Source organism: Oncorhynchus masou, unplaced genomic scaffold, assembly GCF_036934945.1.
Source record: "Oncorhynchus masou masou isolate Uvic2021 unplaced genomic scaffold, UVic_Omas_1.1 unplaced_scaffold_1674, whole genome shotgun sequence".
Lineage (NCBI taxonomy): Eukaryota > Metazoa > Chordata > Actinopteri > Salmoniformes > Salmonidae > Oncorhynchus > Oncorhynchus masou.
Window position 1 is genome coordinate 93,985 of NW_027006874.1, and position 21,851 is coordinate 115,835.

The 21,851-nt window shown below is 40.5% G+C and overlaps 1 protein-coding gene and 1 pseudogene across 2 annotated transcripts in view; both read right to left on the reverse strand.

Annotated features, from left to right (window-relative positions):
* Positions 1–7,901, reverse strand: part of LOC135531936 (OX-2 membrane glycoprotein-like) — a 50,463-nt gene extending 42,562 nt beyond the window's left edge. Inside the window, exons 1-4 of one of the 2 annotated variants that reach the window (XM_064959630.1) lie at positions 6,762–7,901; positions 1,360–1,430; positions 1,142–1,250; positions 632–955 (exon numbers count right to left, since the gene is read on the reverse strand). In XM_064959630.1, the coding sequence (XP_064815702.1) occupies positions 632–955; positions 1,142–1,217 (400 nt within the window). In that variant the 5' untranslated portion in view covers positions 1,218–1,250; positions 1,360–1,430; positions 6,762–7,901. Of the gene's footprint in view, positions 1–631; positions 956–1,141; positions 1,251–1,359; positions 1,437–6,761 lie in introns of both variants that reach the window. The other variant, XM_064959629.1, reaches the window with a different exon arrangement.
* A 700-nt stretch (positions 7,902–8,601) lies between these two features.
* LOC135531939 (OX-2 membrane glycoprotein-like) lies at positions 8,602–12,010 on the reverse strand (annotated as a pseudogene).
* Between the last annotated feature and the right edge of the window lie 9,841 nt (positions 12,011–21,851).

Here is a 21,851-nt window from a genome sequence, read left to right on the forward strand (position 1 = left end):
CAATTTGAAGGGGTGTCCACATACTGCTGTATATATAGTGCATATTTTGGGGCCGTAATACAACAGAGGGTTAGAGGTGTCCTCTTGTTGTGGTCGTTATATTCAGAGAAAGTATCGGGGCCCTGGTCTGTTGAGTATGGCTGACCTCAACCCACTTCCTGTTTCTGATTATCCATAACTGATATATTCTGGGATGGGAGGGCCAAGTGAGCATGCTGACCTTTTCATGACCTTACACAATCAGCAGACAAATCAACTGTGCTGAAAAACATGGGAACTACAAACAAATTCACAGGAGGATTTGTTTTCTATTTGAGAAAAATGTAACAATTGGGAATGTGCCAACCCTATGAGGAAGGCCACCTGGTGCTGGAGAGAGTCTTTGACGAGGAGAAATTAAGGAAGCTATTGCATGCCATAGTCCTGGAATCTACAGTATATCTGGAAGTCCTTGCTAGTGTGACTGACCAGGGTTCAAATCTTGGTTCCCCCAAGACAGTGTTAGCATGCTGAGCTAAAGCCTATGCATTACCTCTGGGCACTAATGCAAGTCTTCAGGTCTCCGGCAATGCTACTCATCACATGAGCGTGGTTTACCAAACCACCCTGTTTAGACTGAGGCCAAACTCACCTTCGATACTGAGGCAGGTCTTTCCCTCCTGTGCTCCGCTGGGGTAGATGTCAAAGATGCAGCGGTAGCAGCCCTCGTCGTTAGGCCCCACCCTCTTGATGGTGATGGCGCTGACGTTGCGGTGCGAGGAAGTTAGCTCCACGTCGTCTTGGCGGGAGGTGGTTCTGACCGACTCGCCTGGCTCGTACGCCAGGAGAACCTGCTTGTGTTTGTTCAGCCAGCGGACCTGCTTGACCGTGTCGCCAGTTGCTATGGTGACGTTACAGCCCAGCGTGAAGGGGAGGCCCGCCACCGCGGTCATGCTGGAGGGGGCGATGACCTCACCTGACACATTACAGGAAGTCAACCAACAAGAAGCACTGAAACTCAGTACAATTCACTATTTTAAGGTGGTCGACCACATACCAAGTCAAACATGCTTTCTCACTGCAAGGGAAGATCCACTACTTTTGATTCAACATGGCACCTAAACCTACTGTAACGTAGTGAAATATGTTGAGTGTTGGCTACCTTGTGTCCTGAAAACCACCATCACCAATAGCTGCAGACACAGCATCAGCCGCCGAGACAGAGCAGATACACACATCTTGGTCTGCGGGAGTGTGTTGCATCCAGGTTACTGATAGAGAACAGGACGACTGTTAAAAATAGCACCATGGAACATCCACAGCCAACAGTCACAATGAACTTCAGCATATAAAGTTGAATCAGATTTTTACTTCCCCTACCTGTGATCCAGTGTGTGAGACGTGTTGTCGGTCAGTGTTGTAGCAACCTCATCTTACTGGCAGACGGACTCCTGTAGCTGGATCCAGGAACCAGAGGAGGACACAACTCTCTCAACAATGTAACCCTCTATTCAGCATTATAACCAATTATAACAGAGCATTATAACCTACAGTGGCAAGAAAAACAAGTATGTGAACCCTTTGGAATCACCTGGATTTCTGAATAAATTGGTCATAAAATATACAATTTCATCTGATCTTCATCTAGGTCACAACAATAGACAAACACATTCTGCTTAAACTAATAAACACACACACAATGATACGTTTTCATGTCTTTATTGAACACATCGTGTGAACAGTCACAGTGCAGGGTGGAAAAAGTATGTAAACCCTTGGATTTAATATCTGGTTGACTCTCCTTTGGCAGCAATAACCGGATCAGACCTGCACAACGGTCAGGAGGAATTTTGGACCATTCCTCTTTACAAAACTGTTTCAGTTCAGCAATATTCTTGGGATGTCTGGTGTGAACCGCTCTCTTGAGGTCATGCCACAGACTGTCAATCGGGTTGAGGTCAGGACTCTGACTGGGCTGCTCCAGAAGGCCTATTTTCTTCTGTTGTTGATTTACTTCTGTGTTTTGGGTCGTTGTCCTGTTGCATCACCCAACTTCTGTTGAGCTTCAATTGGCAGATTGCCTTACATTCTCCTGCAAAATGTCTTGATAGACTTGGGAATTCATTTTTCCGTTGATGATAGCAAGCTGTCTAGGCCCTGAGGCAGCAAAGCAGCCCCAAACCATGATGCTCCCTCCACCATACTTTACAGTTGGGATGAGGTTTTGATGTTGGTGTGCTGTGCCTTTTTTCTCCATACATAGTGTTGTGTTCCTTCCAAACAACTCAACTGTAGTTTAATCTGTCCACATAATATCTTGTCAGAAGCGCTGTGGAACATCTAGGTGTACTTTTGCAAACTTCAGATGTACAGCAATGTTTTTTTGGACAGCAGTGGCTTCTTCCGTGGTGTCCTCCCATGAACACCATCTTGTCTAGTGTTTTACGTACCGTAGACTCGTCAACAGAGATGTTAGCGTGTTCCAGAGATTTCTGTAAGTCTTTAGCTGACACTCTAGGATTCTTCTTAACCTCATTGAGCATTCTGCTCTGTGCTCTTGCAGTCATCTTTGCAGGACGGCCTCTCCTGTAGCAACAGTGCTGAACTTTCTCCACCTCTAAACAATTTATCTTACTGTGGACTGATGAACATCAAGGCTTTTAGAGATACTTTTGGAACACTTTCCATCTTTATGCAAGTCAACAATTAGGTCTTCTGAGATCTCTCTTGTTCGAGACCTGGTTTCCATCAGGCAATGCTTCTTGTGAATAGCAAACTCAAATTTTGTGAGTGTTTTTATAGGGCAGGGCAGTTCTAACCAACATCTCCAAACTCGTCTCATTGATTGGACTCCAGGTTAGCAGACTCCTGACTCCAGTTATCTTCTGGAGAAGTCATTAGCCTAGGGGTTCACATACTTTTTCCAACCTATACTGTGAATGTTTAAATTATGTATTCAATATGGACAAGAAAAATACAATAATTTGTGTGTTATTAGTTTAAGCAGACTGTGTCTGTTGCTGTGACTTAGATGAAGATCAGATCTAATCCAGATAAGAAAAAGTATTTGAACCCTTTTTCTTGCCACTGTATAACGTTGCATTCTAACCTTTGATGTACTGTAGCATTCTAACACTCTGCTTAGTGGATGAAAACTAAACTGGATAATGGCTTGGTAGCTCTAATCAAGTGGAGCTTATTTTCAGTAGCATTGCACCTCACCAGGTTGGTTACGCTAAGTGACACAAACAGTGTTGTTAGTCTGAGGGGCTATCGCCATGGGGATTGACTCAACAGATCAACAACAACAACACCAGCATATTCATCAGTTCTGTCAGATTATAGGTCTTAACCCCTGTGCTGCACTCCTACCCACTGAGAGTGTAATCACCTGGCAAACAGAAGGCCAGCTGTGCTGCACTCCTACCCACTGGGACTGTAATCACCTGGCAAACAGAAGGCCAGCTGTGCTGCACTCCTACCCACTGGGACTGTAATCACCTGGCAAACAGAAGGCCAGCTGTGCTGCTTTGATGTCTGCAATGCACCAGCCCCCGGTCTAGAGGATTCAGGCCTACTGTAAAGCACTGTCTGTCTGGGCATGGGCCTAGAGGTCTGCCAGCCAAGCTCAGCGTGGTTCAGCGGCTATAAAAAACACTTGTGGTTATGCTCCAGTGTCTGCGTTGCCGGGAAATCCACTTGTTTAAGAGAGCCAGTGGGAGGTTGTGACAAAGCAAGGAGAAACAGCCCTCCAGGCAGAGGGTGTCCCTAAGAGCTGATTTGGGATCCGTTTACACAACCACAATGATTATCCCTTCTCCTGTGGAGGTACATATCCAAACTGACCTCAGATCAGCTACAGAGGCAACCTCCACTTAGACAATGAAAAAGAAACTGATATAAGCCACACGACCAGATCAGAGCGAACCCACCAGTCTTTTATAGGCAGTTCATTGGGTCTTTTACGACGTAAACCGTCTGGGTTCAAACATGCCGTCTGCCCCGTTGGGCAAAGTTTGAAACGGCTCCTCTCTTTTTCCACCATACACATTAAAAAAGTAGTTCTGACATCTTATCGTGAATGTAAACATGGCACATGGGGGTGAATGTAAACATGGCACATGGGGGTGAATGTAAACATGGCACATGGGGTGAATGTAAACATGGCACATGGGGGTGAATGTAAACATGGCACATGGGGTGAATGTAAACATGGCACATGTAAACATGGCACATGGAGTGAATGTAAACATGGCACATGGAGTGAATGTAAACATGGCACATGGAGTGAATGTAAACATGGCACATGGAGTGAATGTAAACATGGCACATGGAGTGAATGTAAACATAGGAGTGAATGTAAACATGGCATGGAGTGAATGTAAACATACATGGAGTGAATGTAAACATGGCACATGGAGTGAATGTAAACATAGGAGTGAATGTAAACATGGGAGTGAATGTAAACATAGGAGTGAATGTAAACATAGCACATGGAGTGAATGTAAACATAGCACATGGAGTGAATGTAAACATAGCACATGGAGTGAATGTAAACATAGCACATGGAGTGAATGTAAACATAGCACATGGAGTGAATGTAAACATGGCACATGGAGTGAATGTAAACATATGGAGTGAATGTAAACATATGGCACATGGAGTGAATGTAAACATAATGTAAACATGGCATATGGAGTGAATGTAAACATGGCATATGGAGTGAATGTAAACATAGCATATGGAGTGAATGTAAACATAGCATATGGAGTGAATGTAAACATAGCATATGGAGTGAATGTAAACATGGCATATGGAGTGAATGTAAACATAGCATATGGAGTGAATGTAAACATAGTATATGGAGTGAATGTAAACACAGTGTATGGAGTGAATGTAAACATAGCGTATGGAGTGAATGTAAACATAGTATATGGAGTGAATGTAAACATAGCATATGGAGTGAATGTAAACATAGTGTATGGAGTGAATGTAAACATAGCGTATGGAGTGAATGTAAACATAGTATATGGAGTGAATGTAAACATAGCAACCCGTATTTCCAGATGAAACAGTCCCACAACAGATGAATCCATGTCCCTCATGCAGCTCTATGAAGAACATGACACAGAAACTCCATTCCTGTATCAAACTGACTTGGATTTCACTGAATATAATAGCATAGATTATTACTGGGCCATGTTTGACTGATTCCATATCAAAAGGGTGCATGGCACAGCCAACAAACTTAAAAGTCAACCTCATTGCCACAGAGTAAAGGAAAAGCTGGCCTTTCACAGGCAGTAGGCCTATACAAGAATGGAACACGTTAGAGCACACTGGTCCTCAAGGGCCAAACAGTGTGCATGTGTGTGCACAGCGTTAACATCTTCAACAGCTGTTTGTTTAGTTCACAGTAACAAGGTGTGTGGACTCCTTAATGTCCAAATCAAAGACTGGGGAGTCCAGACATTCTATATCATTAGATCACCAGACTTGATTCAACGTGGAGTACAGAGCCTGTTAAGGCTTGTTCTGTTGATGTACCAACCTATGGGGTTTCTGTAATTGTTCTGTTGATGTACCAACCTATGGGGTTTCTGTAATTGTTCTGTTGATGTACCAACCTATGGGGTTTCTGTAATTGTTCTGTTGATGTACCAACCTATGGGGTTTCTGTAATTGTTCTGTTGATGTACCAACCTATGGGGTTTCTGTAATTGTTCTGTTGATGTACCAACCTATGGGGTTTCTGTAATTGTTCTGTTGATGTACCAACCTATGGGGTTTCTGTAATTGTTCTGTTGATGTACCAACCTATGGGGTTTCTGTAATTGTTCTGTTGATGTACCAACCTATGGGGTTTCTGTAATTGTTCTGTTGATGTACCAACCTATGGGGTTTCTGTAATTGTTCTGTTGATGTACCAACCTATGGGGTTTCTGTAATTGTTCTGTTGATGTACCAACCTATGGGGTTTCTGTAATTGTTCTGTTGATGTACCAACCGATGGGGTTTCTGTAATTGTTCTGTTGACGGATTCACTACCATGCAATACCATGATTAGGTTTGTCATAATCCTTGATTAAAAACTGCACTGGGATAAAAAATATATATAAACATGATATAAACAATTGTTATAACAATATTATTAAACGTAATGCTGTGGTGGGAAAGTACTAAATGATAATACTTGAGTAAACGGAGAGAGGTTTTAATAGAAAATGACTCAAGTAAAAATAAGTCGCCTTGTAAAATACTACTTGAGTGTACAGTAGTGTCATACTTGAGTAAAAGTAAATGCTATACATCAAAAGCCTTATATTAAGCAAACCAGAAGGCACGATTGTTTTTAACCGACAGTCACGGGCACATCAACACTCAGACATCTTTGACAAACGCAGTATTTGTGTTTAGAGAGTCTTCCAGACCCGATGCAGTAGGGAAGAGACAACGCGTTATATTGATTGGTGCGTGAACGGGATCATAATTCTGTCCTGCCTTACCAGTAAAGTAAAACAATTATAAAGAATTATAAAGTACAGTTATCCAAAATAAACTGCTTAAGTAATATTTTAAAGTGTTTTTACTTTAGTAGGCTACTTTACACCACTGACGTAATGTAAAGGCGAACCCTTCAGACTTCTCTCACCTTTAGAAAATAATGCAATATAGACAACGTTATTATGAACGTATTTATATGCATATTAAACAGAACAATGTTTTATTTTAACTGGGCCCTATAACAAATAAATACTGGTAAAAAATAAAAAACGACTTACCCGTTGAGCAGTGCATGGAGTTAGTGATAGAGATTTATTTCATTCCGTTCTCTGCAATAACACAATATTCTACACTTTGACTATCAAATCCATGCTACAAAAGTCTTAAAGCTGAACAGACCGGGTGTGATGCGTTCTGCCTCTACAAGAGCGGCGTCAGAGAACAGACGGTCAAGTGGACTTATATAGAAAATAGTCTTGGGTACGCTGTTGGCGATGTTGCATGAGCGCTGCAAAACTATCAAAAACATTTCTCTACCACCTCTCTCCCTACATTATATTCAAGCGACCCCTAGTGGCAGTTATTCGCAACATTGGCTGGTCTCGAGTGGCAGAAGAATCAGACAACTCGTTTAAGCTTCGCCAGCAGCAGATTTATGACAATTCCATATAATTACAACATTGTTACAGCATTTGATTTATAAAGTGAAGAAATAAAACAAAAACGCACACAAAACCAACCACAGAGTACATTATGATGACATTGTGTAGGCTATAATATTACAACACTTAGATTTATTTAAAAAATTGAAGAATGAAACACACATCTAGTGTTTCTTCATGACCAAACTGCTAATATATTTACATAGCCTACATATGAACATATTTATACAATAACTGCCGCAGGACTATATGCGTGTCATTAACCATTCAGTCAGCTAATCAGTATCTGTCCGAGACAACTAAACTGTCTCCAAGTCACACAGATGTGTGTGTGACAGTATGATCGTCGCTTGGTAATCCTTTAGAAACATTTTCATATTGTTGTGTATAAAGAGGGTAATTAACATATCGCTTTGTATAAAGAGGGTAATTAACATATCCTTGTGTATCAAGGCAGTTAACATATTGTTGTGTATTAAGAGGGTCATTAACATATTGTGTATAAAGAGGGTAATTAACATATCGTTGTGTGTATTAAGAGGGTAATTAACATATCGGTGTGTGTATTAAGAGGGTAATTAACATATTGTTGTGTATAAAGAGGGTAATTAACATATCCTTGTGTATAAAGAAGGCAATTAACATGTTGTGTATTAAGAGGGTAATTAACATATTGTTGTGTATAAAGAGGGTAATTAACATATTGTTGTGTATAAAGAGGGTAATTAACATATTGTTGTGTATTAAGAGGGTAATTAACATTAACATATTATTGTTTCTGCAATAACACAATGTATTAAGGTCTTAACATATTGTTGTGTAACAGAGGGTAATTAACATATTGTTGTGTGAGGGTATAAACATATTGATTACGGGTAATTAACATATTGTTGTGTATTACGAGGGTAATTAACATATTGTTGTGTATTACGAGGGTAATTAACATATTGTTGTGTATTACGAGGGTAATTAACATATTGTTGTGTATTACGAGGGTAATTAACATATTGTTGTGTGTAAATAGGGTAATTAACATATTGTTGTGTATAAAGAGGATAATTAACATATTGTTCTGTATAAATCAGGGTAATTCACATAATTGTTTTATGAAGTATGTAAGTGACATGAGAAACATCAGAACAACAATGCAGGAATGCAACTCATTTGAATATGTGTTAGATGAGACCTCTGGATTTCAGGGTCATCATGTTGAAGGTTGAGTGTTGATGGTTCTTCCTGTTCTCTGTCATTGGCTGTGGGATTTGGGCTAAAGATTGTCAAACTTACAAAAACAATGTCAAAGTAATACAGTATTTTCTGTCATCTGAACAGTAAAACTTACCTTCTTGTTGTATTTCTCAGTTTGCACCACAGTACCACAGCAGCTCCACAGCACACAGCAATGAGACACAGTGAACTCATCACTGCACCAATCCCTGTTGGGTTAACATGTGAAAGATGACAAGATGAGAATGGTACAATTCACAGTTAAAAGTGTCAGAGATTAGTTGTGGTCATTAGATTAATGACTTAACTCTGATCCTGTCACCATCAGTGACCTCAGGTACACCTAGCACAGAACATACAGAGACAGTACTTCAGAATGACACCAGCATTTTGATTGTTACTGTAGGCATGTACAGAACCATTTCTCACCAGGAAATGAAGCTTGACTTCTAGCTGGAATAACCATGAATACGTTCTTGGTGACACCTCCAGAGAACAGTGACACCATACAGACAACCCTGGTGTCTTTGTCAGGTACACTGATTGCTGCCAGCGTGGAAGTTATGGTGACAGTGACAGTTCCATTGAGATGGGTGACATTGACCATTGTGGAATTTTCTGGAATTTCTGTGTTGTCCCAGGTTACTATAGGAACAGGTCGTCCAGTAGCAGAACAGGACAGAGTGGTGTGACTGTTGGTTTGTGTGATGAGGAGTGAGGGTCCATACAGCTCTATAGGAAAACAACAAAAAGTTCACAGTTAATGTAAATACTATAATGTTTTCATGCACATCACATGGTCAAATTGATCTATGTTTGGAGGCCATTGCTCCTGTGTTAATAAAGGGATATTTACACATTGCTCCTGTAATAAAGGGATATTTACACATTGCTCCTGTGTTAAAGGGATATTTACACATTGCTCCTGTGTTAAAGGGATATTTACACATTGCTCCTGTGTTAAAGGGATTTTACAATTGCTCCTGTGTTAAAGGGATATTTACACATTGCTCCTGTGTTAAAGGGATATTTACACATTGCTCCTGTGTTAAAGGGATATTTACACATTGCTCCTGTGTTAAAGGGATATTTACACATTGCTCCTGTGTTAAAGGGATATTTACACATTGCTCCTGTGTTAAAGGGATATTTACACATTGTGGTCCTGTGTTAAAGGATGTTAAAAGGGATGACACATTGCAAGATCTGTAAAGGACTTGCTGCTTATCTTCTCCATTGATTTGGGAGTCTGGCAAATAGCTGAATCTTCAAACCAGATGGCCTAGAACATGGACTTATCTCAGCTGAAATCTACATTTAAAAGGTCTGAAAACATATTGACAAACTTACACTAGACTTTGGAGTGGTAGTGTCCCTTCAATCCCCTCTTCCCCAAACTAATGTAATGTAATGTGATTTTTACCATTGACTTTGAGGCAGGTGGTTCCGCTGATAGCTCCCTCTGGATAGGTGTTAAACAGACACTTGTAGCAGGACTCGTCTCCTCTTGACACTTCTCTGATGACGATAGAGCAGTTCTGCAGACCCTCGTCTTCAAACTCCACTTTCCTCTGAAAAGGTGGGTTGACTACTGGTCCAAATTGTTTGTTATAGAAGCCAATGTTCACATTTTGCCCGTGTCATTTTTTTCCAGGTGACTTGCAGCACGTCTTTGGGTTTCATGAGCTCACAGTTTAAGACTGCATCTTCTCCCAGGGTTGCTGTGACAAGCTGCTGTGTTCTCACCAGATGAGAGCCCTACATGAAGAGAGTTACACATGACTTAAAACTACTACAACACACACACACACACACACACTTCTAGGATGTGCGTACAGCCCAGTACATCACTGGAGCCGAGCTCCCAGCCATCCAGGACCTCTATACCAGGCGGCGTCAGAAAGCCCCAACATTTTTTGAAAGACTCCAGCCACCCAAACCACACTGTTCTCTCTGCTACCGCACAGCAAGCGGTACCAATGCACCAAGTCTGAAACCAACAGGACCCTTAACTACTTCTACCGCCGTGCCATAAGACTTCTAAACAAGACTGCTAAATATCTAATCAAATGGCCAACCGGACTACCTGCAATGACCCTTTCTTGCACTGACTCTATGCACACACACAGGACTCCACCCACACATATTTACAGACAAATATTTATTAATCTTATCTTAACTGTAATTTTCCAACAATGCAGAGTTTAAGTAAGCATTTAATTGTTAGTCTACACCTGTTGTCTACAAAGCATGTGACAAATACAATTAGATTTTATACAATATAGTGGTGTAGTACTCAGAATGGCCAGAAGGGGGAGTACAGAACTAATCTATAATATAGTCTAGGTAGAGTAGGAGGAAGTTATGAATGAAGGGGCTTTTAAACTGACTGCAGTATGGGTTCATGTGTTGAATTATTAAAGTTGAATTTAAAAACATGAGCTAGCGCACACCCAGAGAAAGTTGTTACATTCTGAGGTGCTGACTAACGGCAAATAAACTTTAAGCTATAAAAAAAATAAAGGGTTGCACACTCCATACATACATTTATTGGGCAAATCACCAATGTTTGGGCATCACTGTGCCTTTTTCAGGGTAATGTCATGAATGCTTGAACCAGGTTACATAGACAAACAGTGCAATTAGTGCAACCAATGACAAAAGTGAGGAGTGTGTGATAATTATTAAGTTAATTAGAATGAATTGAGTGAAACTGTTACAAAAATAATCGTTTATAGCATATTGAATATACACTGCTCAAAAAAATAAAGGGAACACTAAAATAACACATCCTAGATCTGAATGAATGAAATACTCTTATTAAATATTTTTTCTTTACATAGTTGAATGTGCTGACAAAATTCACACAAAAATTATCAATGGAAATCAATTTTATTGCTGTCAATCTGTCTGGTGGCCACAGATGTGTTTAACCCTGCACATCTGACTGTATGGTAGATCATTATAGAGGGGAAGGATACTGTCCGCACATAGCAGGGGATTGTGGTCTGTGGGCTTTGTGTAGAAGTCTGTGGGCTTTGTGTAGAAGTCTGTGTAATGCATCCTTCTCTTTGATGATCCATAAGTCCAGGTAGTTTATTTTTCTCTCATCAATCTGCATGGTGAATTTGAGGTATTTTGGGCTCTTGTTTGTAATTTATTTAGTTCCTGCTGACTTCCTTCCCAGAGCACAAAGACAGCATCTATGTCTCTTTTCCATAGGAAAGTAGGGGGTGCGTTTCTCTGTTTTGTAAAGGAGTGCTTCCTAAAATTGTCCCACATACAGGTTTGCATAGTTGGGAGGAAAAGGAGGAGCCCATGGCTACACCCCGAATTTGAAGGAAAAAGTCTGACTCAAAGATAGTCGTTTTTGTATAATACCAGTTCAGTAAGATGCAATCATTGGATGGAGCCAGCATTGCACAAAATAACAGTTTTAAACATACATTCAATACAACATTTCACATAAATAGTAAGCAATTCATTAAAGTAATTATTTTCAGGCCCTTATATTAGACAATGAGGAAAATTGTAATTCATAAGTGGCTGTCAAATGCAGTATATTATCAATCAAACAAATTCAACTTACCTTCGGGGAGAGCTATCAGCAGAACAAACAGGTAGATGTGAGGAGCCATGGTAAAAATGTATTCTGTTGTGATCGAATAAGCAGCAGATGATCCGTCTGACCATTTGTGTACTCTTACACGTGGTGCCGAGCGGAGTTGTCTGGTAGGTGTTGCCGGTTAATTATGAAACTCCGCATCCAATTCATTTTCAATGGAAGAGAAGCGGTGAGAAAGCGGCGACAGCTTGGGAGGCGGTGAAAAATAAAAACTTTTCCCAACTTTGAAGCAAATCACCAGCGGCGACCGCTGGGCGATGACCAATCATATCGAGTGGTTTCCATGACGAATATGACGCTATGCAACCCAAGGCTGGAGACTTTCTTCAGTAAAGATGGCTGACAAAAATATTAGGAAGTGATAACGTATCATGTAACACATATGTACAGTTGAGAGGAATATGTTAGTTATGCATATGCTTTTGTCATGGAGTTAATTTACGAAAATCGTGATTTAGCAAGCTAGCTGACTAGCTAACATTAGCTGGCTAGCTTTATGGGTGTTGTGACATGAGTAGGAAATTGTCATTCTGGTTGTTTAATGTTTTAGGGACTCCTGAAACAACCAGCAAACCAGGCTGTCGTCTTGTGAAACAGTGGGTGTAACGAATCTAGCTAGCTAAAGCATTTACTGCAAATTTAATGTACAATTTTGTAAGCTTGCCTTGCTAATATTTGCCATGCAATGCAGATAAAGTAACGTAGCTAGCAAACTGTTTTCTTTCTTATAGTGCAGTAGAGGATAAAAATACACGTATGCCTACGGATGTGTAGCTAGCCGTGTCTGCATGTTTGTATTACAATTATACACTTAAACAGCGTTTACCAATCTTGGTCCTGGGACATCAATGGTTACACATTGTAACTATGCAATAGACTAGAAACAGGATTTAACTAGTTAAAGGCTGATTTGTAAATACAGAAATATAATTTTAAAAACCAGTACACTACACTTCCTATGCATCATGTAAGTACTCTAAAACAGGTACATCTCAATATTTAATTTCCTTCATCTGCATTGATCTGATAAACACAGGATAAGTGTAGTATTTCATCAAATGAGACTTAATTTCAGCCAGTAGAGAATGTGAATAGAGAATATTATCGCAGTTAATCACAATGACATAATAGTGTCTCTAGTGGTTTCTCCTAACTAGCCTTGGGCCCCTAGATGGCCCGAAGGTGCTCTTAAGAGCGGCGGAGGTGGTGATGACGGTACTTGGGATTGGCATCCTGTCTCACAACAAAACATACCTGGAAATGAGAGACAAAGCATGATTATGCCTTGTTTTTTCTATTCTAATACTGCCAGTCATCATAAAAATCAGGAGGTGAAATGACAAACTGACCTTGGATCATTAACTCTGGGACTTCCACATTTCTATCTGTATTTCAATGTAAAACATCTCTTTAATAGTACTTCCTGTTGACCCGACCAACTGACCTCTCACCTCTGATCATGCTGTGCCGTCTATGTAGCCTGTTCAGATGCGGGAGGGGTTTACCGGCACAGCTGATATAACCGAGAGGATGAAGTGAAGAAGAGAGACTGTTACTGAGAAAATAGGGTCTTCCAGCCATGTGGAGGATTGCCTGGTTGCCAAAGTTTGTTTGTCACCAGAGCGGTTAGAGCATATTGCTATTTACCTGGGAATAAATACATTAAACAGAAAATGTATGAAACTATTTAACCATTTAATAACTAGACCTTCATGCAAACTTGCTATGCTGAATTCTTGACACACAATCAAACATGCTGCAAGCACGCCTACAAGCGAGCCAATCTGGGAGGCCGGAGTGGCACATGGAAATTTACCGCGTACTAAATGTACAATTCAAAAACAAAAAAATGCTCCATGTTCTCCATAGTAAAAGTAAAATATACTGTCAGTATCATACACAGTTGCTGGTCCCAGAGAACCAACATCACGTTTTGTACCAGTAGAGGGAGCACATGACTAAGGAAATTACAATATAAAATGGGATCTAAAGAAGCTTTCCACTGAGCTGAAATAAATAAATTAGGAATAAAATATTGCATTCACAGAAAACAATGTAAAGTCAAAAAAATGATTACTCTTAATATCGCTCCTCTTTAAGGTCTTTCAGTAAGTAAACAGTAGCACAATTAATATATCTGACCGACCAAAAGGTACAGAAAGTGAATCCAGAGTCACACTACGTCGCTAATTCCAATGTGACATCTACTGTAAAAGCCGAAAGTCAGACACTAGCAAGGCTCAGACCAACATGGAAGAGTTGCCGTTGTTTATAAAAAGTTTCTTTATACTGTGGAAATAAACATGTTTCCAACCCCCATATCACACACTCACAAACTGAAACCATATGAGTGTACAATCAATTAGTGAGAGAGTGCCTGAAACATAACATTAATTTGTATAGATCTGTATGAATCATAGCAAAGTTGCTTACTGTTTCAGTCATGTCTTTGGTCACGTTTGGGTGAGTAAAAAACAGCTAATGATTGGTTGACAATAGAGCCTCCCACCATGCAGGCTATTGCTGCAGGATGAAGTTGGTGAAGGGTAACTGCAAAAAAAATTAAGTTAATGCAGTCGACATGTAGGCGAAAGTCAGATCATTTTGATCCCCATAATGCAACACACTTCGATTTGGTGATGGTCACCGACTTAACAAAAGTCATCCGCTTGATTGCAACCTGTGTGTTCGAGATGGCGACGATGAGTATGATGTGTCTCCTCTAACGCCCCCTTCCCTGAAAATCTCACTCATCTTCATGTACTCCAGTAACAACTGGTTGGTACATTTTTTTTGCCGCTAAACAGTCTCCATATATACTTCCATTCATTTTTTAAATCTGGTACCGGGGACCTTCAGACGAGTCTTGTGAGCGTCCTAGAGCAGAGCAAATCAACCAACATGTAAGTGTTCGTGAGTCTCACCTTTCCACCGAGGTCTAACCTTTCCACCTTTCATATTAGTCTGTAGCCAAAACTGTTCAAACGCTATAGACAGAGGTTGGCAGATCGGCTGTACCAACCCAAGACGTCCCAAGCAAAATGGAGAACATGAGAGTCTCATCTTTCCATAGAGGGGTCCTAATAATTTGTAGGCCAAACCATTCAGACTACTGACGGTTTTGTGAGAATACTTTTTGGGATGTCTCATGGTCTGACAAACATTGCTTTGTACACATGCTTCAAACATCTGAAAACACAATATATTTTGGTTTAATAAACATATATTTCACAATGGTTTAAGATTATTCTCTACACTAAACATTGCTTGTTTAGTCACAAACTGAAATTAGGTGAACTACTAGAATTTTAGCAACCAGGAAATAGGTATTTCTGCATATTGCACCTTTAATAAAGTGTAGAATTGCAGGAAAATTGTTAAAATGTTAAAGATTTCTAGCCATGCATCTTTCTTGACAGACAAGGGCTTCAAACCAGCAACCCTGCAGTTGCTGGCCTGCCTCCTCTACACCAACCGGTCAATCGCGATCGAATGGTCAATCTCCAAGGCATTCCTAGTCGATCACCAAACATTTCTGTAAAAAAAAGTGATAAAGCCTTGCCTTCCTATTTTTTTTCTTCATTTCACACCGATGGTGGTAGGTGCACTTGATTAAGCAGCCCTAGAAGATAGAACTCCACCTACCAGGCAGGCCCAAAGAGCAAATCAAGTGCACCTATAGAACTACCGCTGTCCAATCAGATAGCTCAGATCACTGTGTCTGCAGTTTCCTTGACTCAGAAAAGGTTGTTGACCACTGCTCTAGGTTAACTACAGTTTTACCAGAGCAGTCTAGTCATCAGATAAGGAGCGCCTCCTGTAAGTATCTTTCTGACTGCGTATCCTTCCTGGATTTGGAGTCAGCATATTTGTTTATTAGAATCCCCATTAGCTTTTGCAGAGGCAGCAGCTACTCTTCCTGGGGTCTGCAAAAAAACACAAAACATGTAACAAAGTACTAAAAGGCAAGGACAGTCGCACACATTTTTTAAAAGCATAGCCCTGAGGTTGTGAGTGGACAGAGTACTGTAATAAACCTCCAGCCCAGATGGTTCCTCTTTCATTTGACTCTTTTCTACAGTAAACCTGACTCAGACCTCCTGTTGGGCCACATACAGTGCCTTGCGAAAGTATTCGGCCCCCTTGAACTTTGCGACCTTTTGCCACATTTCAGGCTTCAAACATAAAGATATAAAACTATTTTTTTGTGAAGAATAAACAACAAGTGGGACACAATCATGAAGTGGAACAAAATTTATTGGATAGTTCAAACTTTTTTAACAAAAACGGAAAAATTGGGCGTGCAAAATTATTCAGCCCTCTTAAGTTAATACTTTGTAGCGCCACCTTTTGCTGCGATTACAGCTGTAAGTCGCTTGGGGTATGTCTCTATCAGTTTTGCACATCGAGAGACTGAAATTTTTTCCCATTCCTCCTTGCAAAACAGCTCGAGCTCAGTGAGGTTGGATGGAGAGCATTTGTGAACAGCAGTTTTCAGTTCTTTCCACAGATTCTCGATTGGATTCAGGTCTGGACTTTGACTTGGCCATTCTAACACCTGGATATGTTTATTTTTTAACCATTCCATTGTAGATTTTGCTTTATGTTTTGGATCATTGTCTTGTTGGAAGACAAATCTCCGTCCCAGTCTCAGGTCTTTTGCAGACTCCATCAGGTTTTCTTCCAGAATGGTCCTGTATTTGGCTCCATCCATCTTCCCTGTCCCTGCTGAAGAAAAGCAGGCCCAAACCATGATGCTGCCACCACCATGTTTGACAGTGGGGATGGTGTGTTCAGTGTGCTGAGCTGTGTTGCTTTTACGCCAAACATAACGTTTTGCATTGTTGCCAAAAAGTTCAATTTTGGTTTCATCTGACCAGAGCACCTTCTTCCACATGTTTGGTGTGTCTCCCAGGTGGCTTGTGGCAAACTTTAAATGACACTTTTTATGGATATCTTTAAGAAATGGCTTTCTTCTTGCCACTCTTCCATAAAGGCCAGATTTGTGCAATATACGACTGATTGTTGTCCTATGGATAGAGTCTCCCATCTCAGCTGTAGATCTCTGCAGTTCATCCAGAGTGATCATGGGTCTCTTGGCTGCATCTCTGATCAGTCTTCTCCTTGTATGAGCTGAAAGTTTAGAGGGACGGCCAGGTCTTGGTAGATTTGCAGTGGTCTGATACTCCTTCCATTTCAATATTATCGCTTGCGGACGACACAACAGTGGTAGGATTGATTACCAACAACGACGAGACGGCCTACAGGGAGGAGGTGAGGGCCCTCGGAGTGTGGTGTCAGGACAATAACCTCACACTCAACGTCAACAAAACTAAGGAGATGATTGTGGACTTCAGGAAACAGCAGAGGGAACACCCCCCTATCCACATCGATGGAACAGTAGTGGAGAGGGTAGTAAGTTTTAAGTTCCTCGGCATACACATCACAGAATTGGTCCACTCACACAGACAGCATCGTGAAGAAGGCGCAGCAGCGCCTCTTCAACCTCAGGAGGCTGAAGAAATTCTGCTTGTCACCAAAAGCACTCACAAACTTCTACAGATGCACAATCGAGAGCATCCTGGCGGGCTGTATCACCATCTGGTACGGCAACTGCTCCGCCCACAACCGTAAGGCTCTCCAGAGGGTAGTGAGGTCTGCACAACGCATCACCGGGGGCAAACTACCTGCCCTCCAGGACACCTACACCACCCGATGTTACAGGAAGGCCATAAAGATCATCAAGGACAACACCCACACAAGCCACTGCCTGTTCACCCCGCTATCAGCTGGGACCGAGAGACTGAAAAACAGCTTCTATCTCAAGGCCATCAGACTGTTAAACAGCAACCACTAACATTGAGTGGCTGCTGCCAACACACTGACTCAACTCCAGCCACTTTAATAATGGGAATTGATGGGAAATGTAAAATATATCACTAGCCACTTTAAACAATGCTACCTAATATAATGTTTACATACCCTACATTATTCATCTCATATGTATACGTATATACTGTACTCTATCTCATCTACTGCATCCTTATGTAATACATGTATCACTAGCCACTTTAACTATGCCACTTTGTTTACATACTCATCTCATATGTATATACTGTACTCGATACCATCTACTGTATCTTGCCTATGCTGCTCTGCACCATCACTCATTCATATCTTTATGTACATATTCTTTATCCCCTTACACTGTGTATAAGAAATTAGTTTTGGAATTGTTAGTTAGATTCCTTGTTGGTTATTACTGCATTGTCGGAACTAGAAGCACAAGCATTTTGCTACACTCGCATTAACATCTGCTAACCATGTGTATGTGACAAATAAAATTTGATTTGATACTACTGTAATAGATGTAAAATCTCTAAATAAAATCCTCACCCTATTCCCATAATATGGAGTCATTATTTCCCACATTGTAAAACGTTTAATTATGTAAATTGACTGAAATGTATGCTGCTATTCTTGTTACAGTTGTATTTTATGTTCTTATCTTTTAGGCCTATGAATTAAGTATAGGCATGTTTAGCTTCTGGGGTGGAGCATTAGCAGGCAATTGGTTTGGAACTTGCTATGGTTATTAAAGTACTCTGGCCAGGCCCAACATCAGGGTTATGCATTAAAAAATAAAAGAGGGCATCAAAAATACATCAAAACACAGCAATCATTCAACAAACAACAATTATCCATGACCCAGGCAGTCTACTTTATTCTCTTGCATCGTCTGATTGTGTCCAGAATTTTCTATCCATACCTTTTTATTGTTGTGCCACCGAGTGTTTGCTACTTGTTCTGTACCTTATGGTCCATATGCTGGAAATGCTACATTAATTGATAAAAGAAAGATTTATACTTCAGAAAGTGTATTGTCTGTCTTCAGTGTCTGTGTTTCTAGATTTAAGCATTGAGATGCAGCTGGAGTCATCCTCTGGTTGAGTGAGACAGCTTCACATGTATCAATGTCGCCACAGTAACACAAGACCACACCAGCCAACCAGAAAATGAGGCAGGTACTTCCCAAGATATAATGAAAATGTTTTGTTCAGATTAAAAACACCTTGCTGCTCTATTTCTCCTTTCAGGGGTTTCTATGGCAACTACACACATCCATTAGGCACCATACAGTGTTTTGACACTGTAAACTCTGACATATGCATACCCTGAGGGTCTGTCAGCTGTGGTGCAGCATCATACTGTATTTCCTGATGGACCTGCGAATCGAACCAGCAACCATCTAGTTACTGGTCCACCTCTCTAATTCTAGGCTACCTACAGTTCTACCAGATGACTCAGTACACATGTCAATACAATCACAGGATATCAAAATTTACAGTAGCTTAGTCATCAGATAAGGAGTGGCTACTGTATGTATCATTCTGACTAGAGGTCTTCCATGACCGATTAATTAGGGCCTATTTCAAGTTTTCATAACAATCGGAAATCGGTATTTTTGGACACCGATTTTGCAGATTTTTTTTTTTTACACCTTTATTTCATCTTTATTTAACTAGGTGAGTCAGTTAAGAACACATTCTTATTTTCAACGACGGCCTAGGAACGGTGGGTTAACTGCCTCGTTCAGGGGCAGAATGACAGATTTTCACCTTGTCAGCTCGGGGGATCCAATCTTGCAACATTACATTTAACTAGTCCAACGCAATAACGACCTGCCTCTTGTTGCACTCCACAAGGAGACTGCCTGTTACACGAATGCAGTAAAGCCAAGGTAAATTGCAAGCTAGCATTAAACTAGTCTTATAAAAAACAATCAATCAATCATAATCACTAGTTAACTACACATGGTTGATGATATTACTAGATATTATCTAGCGTGTCCTGCGTTGCGTATAATCTGACTGAGCATACAAGTATCTAGGTATCTGACTGAGCGGTGGTAGGCAGAAGCAGGCGCATAAACATTCATTCAAACAGCACTTTCTTTGCGTTTTGCCAGCAGCTCTTCGTTGTGCGTCAAGCATTGCACTGTTTATGACTTCAAGCCTATCAACTCCCGAGATGAGGCTGTTTGAATTAATGTTTACACGCCTGCTTCTGCCTGGAGGACCACCACCAATTACAACAATACTGCTCAGTCAAATAAATAATGAAACATGTTCATACTTAGATAAGAAAGTTGTAATATACTTTAGTCAGATTATATCTTCAATATTCCCAGGTAAGAACAGGACACGCTAGATAATTTGTTTTTCATTAACCTTTGACTATTGTAATATTGCCATCAACCATGCTCCTCCCTGGGCTGTAGTTAACTAGTGATTATGATTAATTACCCATATCCCATTTCCAAGCAGAGAGAGTGACGCTTTTGTCCAAAGCGACTTAGCTCGCCATTTCACTGGTCACTACTTTCGGGAGTTGATATGGGTATATGCTTGAAGACACAGCGAAGAATGAAAACACAAAGAAAGTGCTGTTTGAATTAATGTTTACACGCCTGCTTCTGCCTACCACCGCTCAGTCAGATACTTAGATACTTGTATGCTCAGTCAGATTATATGCATCGCAGGACACACTAGATTATATCTAGTAATATCATCAACCATGTGTAGTTAACTAGTGATTATGATTGATTGATTGTTTTTATAAGATAAGTTTAATGCTAGCTAGCAATTTACCTTGGCTTACTAACAGGCAGTCTCCTTGTGGAGTGCAACAAGAGGCAGGTCGTTATTGCGTTGGACTAGTTAACTGTAAGGTTGCAAGATCTATCTGCCCCTGAACGAGGCAGTTAACCCACCGTTCCTAGGCCGTCATTGAAAATAAGAATGTGTTCTTAACTGACTTGCCTAGTTAAATAAAGATTAAATAAAGGTGTAACAAAAAAATAAATAATTGGCCAAAACGGTGCCCAAAAATACCGATTTCCGATTGTTATGAAAACTTGAAATCGGCCCTAATTAATCGGCCATTCCAATTAATCGGTCGACCTGTAGTTATGACATTAGCTTCTAGTGATAAATTCACAGTTCTTTCCGTTTCACCTTTTCCATAATGCCTTCTGGATACAAGACTCTTGGATACAAGACTATTGGATACAAGACTCTGGGGCAGTGGTCATGTTGCGAAGTTCTCCTTTTGCTTTGACATGTGGGAACAAAGTCACTCACTGCACATCCCCTCAGCATGCACATGACCCTTACCACCAGTCTGGTCTCATAGATATAACATAGTAAAGCTACATCCAGGACACTCAATATAGAATGATATGTTAGGTTTGGTATGGTTACATAAGGCAGATGGTTACTTAATGCAAAAATGTATAACACAAACGTCTCATCACGGACAACTTTAGCATTTTAGCTAACCCTCGAAACCTTCATGCCTAACCTAGCTAACATTAGCCAGCCAGCTAATGTTAGCTACCTAGCTAAGATTTGTAACATATCACATGTTCTGCAAATTCGTAACATATTGTGCGTTTTGCAAATTCGTAACATATTGTACTTTATAGGTTACCCAGCTAGCTAATGTTAGCCACCTAGCTAGAATTCATAACATATCATACGAATTGTAATTCGTAACATATCATACGAATTGAAATTGGTAACATATTGTCACACCCTGACCTTAGAGATCCTTTTTATGTCTCTATTTTGGTTTGGTCAGGGCGTGAGTTGGGGTGGGCATTCTATGTTTTCTATTTATTTGTGTTTGGCCAGGTATGGTTCTCAATCAGGGACAGCTGTCTATCGTTGTCTGATTGGGAACCATACTTAGGTGTCCTTTTTCCCACCTGTGTTTGTGGGAGGTTGACATTCTTTATGGCACTTTGCCATTGAGCTTCACGTTTTTTGTCAGCGTCATTTTGATCATTAAAA